Here is a 1,532-nt window from a genome sequence, read left to right as displayed (position 1 = left end):
GACCTGAGGGCTGCCCTTCAAGAACAGTGGGATACCATGCCCCGGCAGGCAATAAGTCCACTTGTGAGCAGCATGAGACATTGTTGTCAAGCTGTAATTGATGATCAAGGGCACATTTTGAGTTATGGAGACACTGAAATTTTTTGTTGGGGTGTACCCACCATTGTTGTCAACTTTTGTTTCAATAAATTGTTTGAGATGAGGAAATCACCAGTGCATTCTTTTACTTAATGTTCTACTTTCATGATATGATATCACTGTAGCGTGAACTTTTTACATTTTCCATAAAATTCACCTGAAAGCCAAATATCCCTAACTTTTTGTGAGTAGTGTGTATATAGTTTAGAGTTAAAGTAATGTTAGAAAGCACTTAGCTTCCTCATAGGTTTCCTCTGGTTTTGTTTCACTTAAATGTTTCTGATTAATGAATGATAACATCAGAAAAAGGGAACTTGAATAAATTCCTGTATTAAATGGTAAATTAATTTATTAAAGAACAAATCTGTCCAAACATCATGAAAACTGTATTTAGTTTGAACTCAGGTTCTTTGTATTAATATTTGTTGATGATCTGAAAYATTAAAGTCATTAAATCTAAAACAAACCAGCAGTGAGCGGCTGAATACTTTTCACAGCACTGTAGGTGGTGGTTGGTTCTTCAGAAAGGAAACAGTAATATCAGTGTTATGGTCAGTACCTCCACAGCAAACAACAACGTATTGAGTTCCTGGGGTCAGGTCCAGTACAACTCCACTATGGTTCTGCGTGATGAAACCATCAGCTGGAAGCTTCTSACACCAGACTGAAGCTGCTACTGGTTCCAGAGCAATGATCAGATTCTCTTCAATACCAGCCTGAAAACAAATGAAACTTCTGTTCTTTGACTCTTTCAGAGCTTCAGTTAATTGTTTTTTCAATTTATTTCATTCATTAAAAAGAAAATCTATAAACAATACAAATAAAAAGTAAATCAAATCGTGAATAAAAAGGATGCAGAGTGAAGAAAAAAATCTTATGTATCTGCTGCTCWTTTTCAAAAAACAACTTCAGCAAACAAAGTCAAGCTTCAGTAATCACCTTATTTACGAAGAAATAAAACAAGAACATCAGATATCGTTGCATCTTATTTCTGCTAGATAATACAAATGGTACATTATCCCAGTAATCAGTGTTGTATTTAAAACATGCTGTTTGTTACCTGAGTGGCAGCTTCTCTCATGAACTGTTTTGCTGAATCATCACAGRTAGCAGGAACTGTCAGAACCCAGGTGAAGTCAGAGGCCATGAACTCTGTATTTGAACAGTTGGCACTGACAGTTTTCAGAGCATCATCCTTCAGGAATCTCAGGGATTCTGTAAAAACCTTCAATGCTGGCATTTCTTTCTCATTGGCASCTTTTATTGTGAAATTCTCCTTGATTTCCTGAAAAAAAGTAGATAATAGTTAAATCATGTTTACTGCTGGAGAATTGTTTGATGTTCAATATGCACATATACAGGTGCTGGTCATAAAATTAGAATCTCATGAAAAA

At 35.6% G+C, this 1,532-nt stretch overlaps 1 protein-coding gene across 1 annotated transcript in view; it reads right to left on the bottom strand.

Moving 5' to 3' along the window:
• Positions 1 to 1,532, bottom strand: part of LOC106537257 (heat shock 70 kDa protein 12A) — a gene marked incomplete in the record, with an annotated part of 11,926 nt that overhangs the window by 2,714 nt on the left and 7,680 nt on the right. Inside the window, 2 exon segments of the mRNA XM_014034644.1 lie at positions 717 to 854; positions 1,199 to 1,423. Coding sequence (XP_013890098.1) covers positions 717 to 854; positions 1,199 to 1,423 — 363 coding nt within the window.

The sequence above is a fragment of the Austrofundulus limnaeus genome, unplaced genomic scaffold (genome assembly GCF_001266775.1).
Source record: "Austrofundulus limnaeus strain Quisiro unplaced genomic scaffold, Austrofundulus_limnaeus-1.0 Scaffold2207, whole genome shotgun sequence".
Lineage (NCBI taxonomy): Eukaryota > Metazoa > Chordata > Actinopteri > Cyprinodontiformes > Rivulidae > Austrofundulus > Austrofundulus limnaeus.
This window is presented reverse-complemented; position numbering and strand designations above follow the sequence as displayed.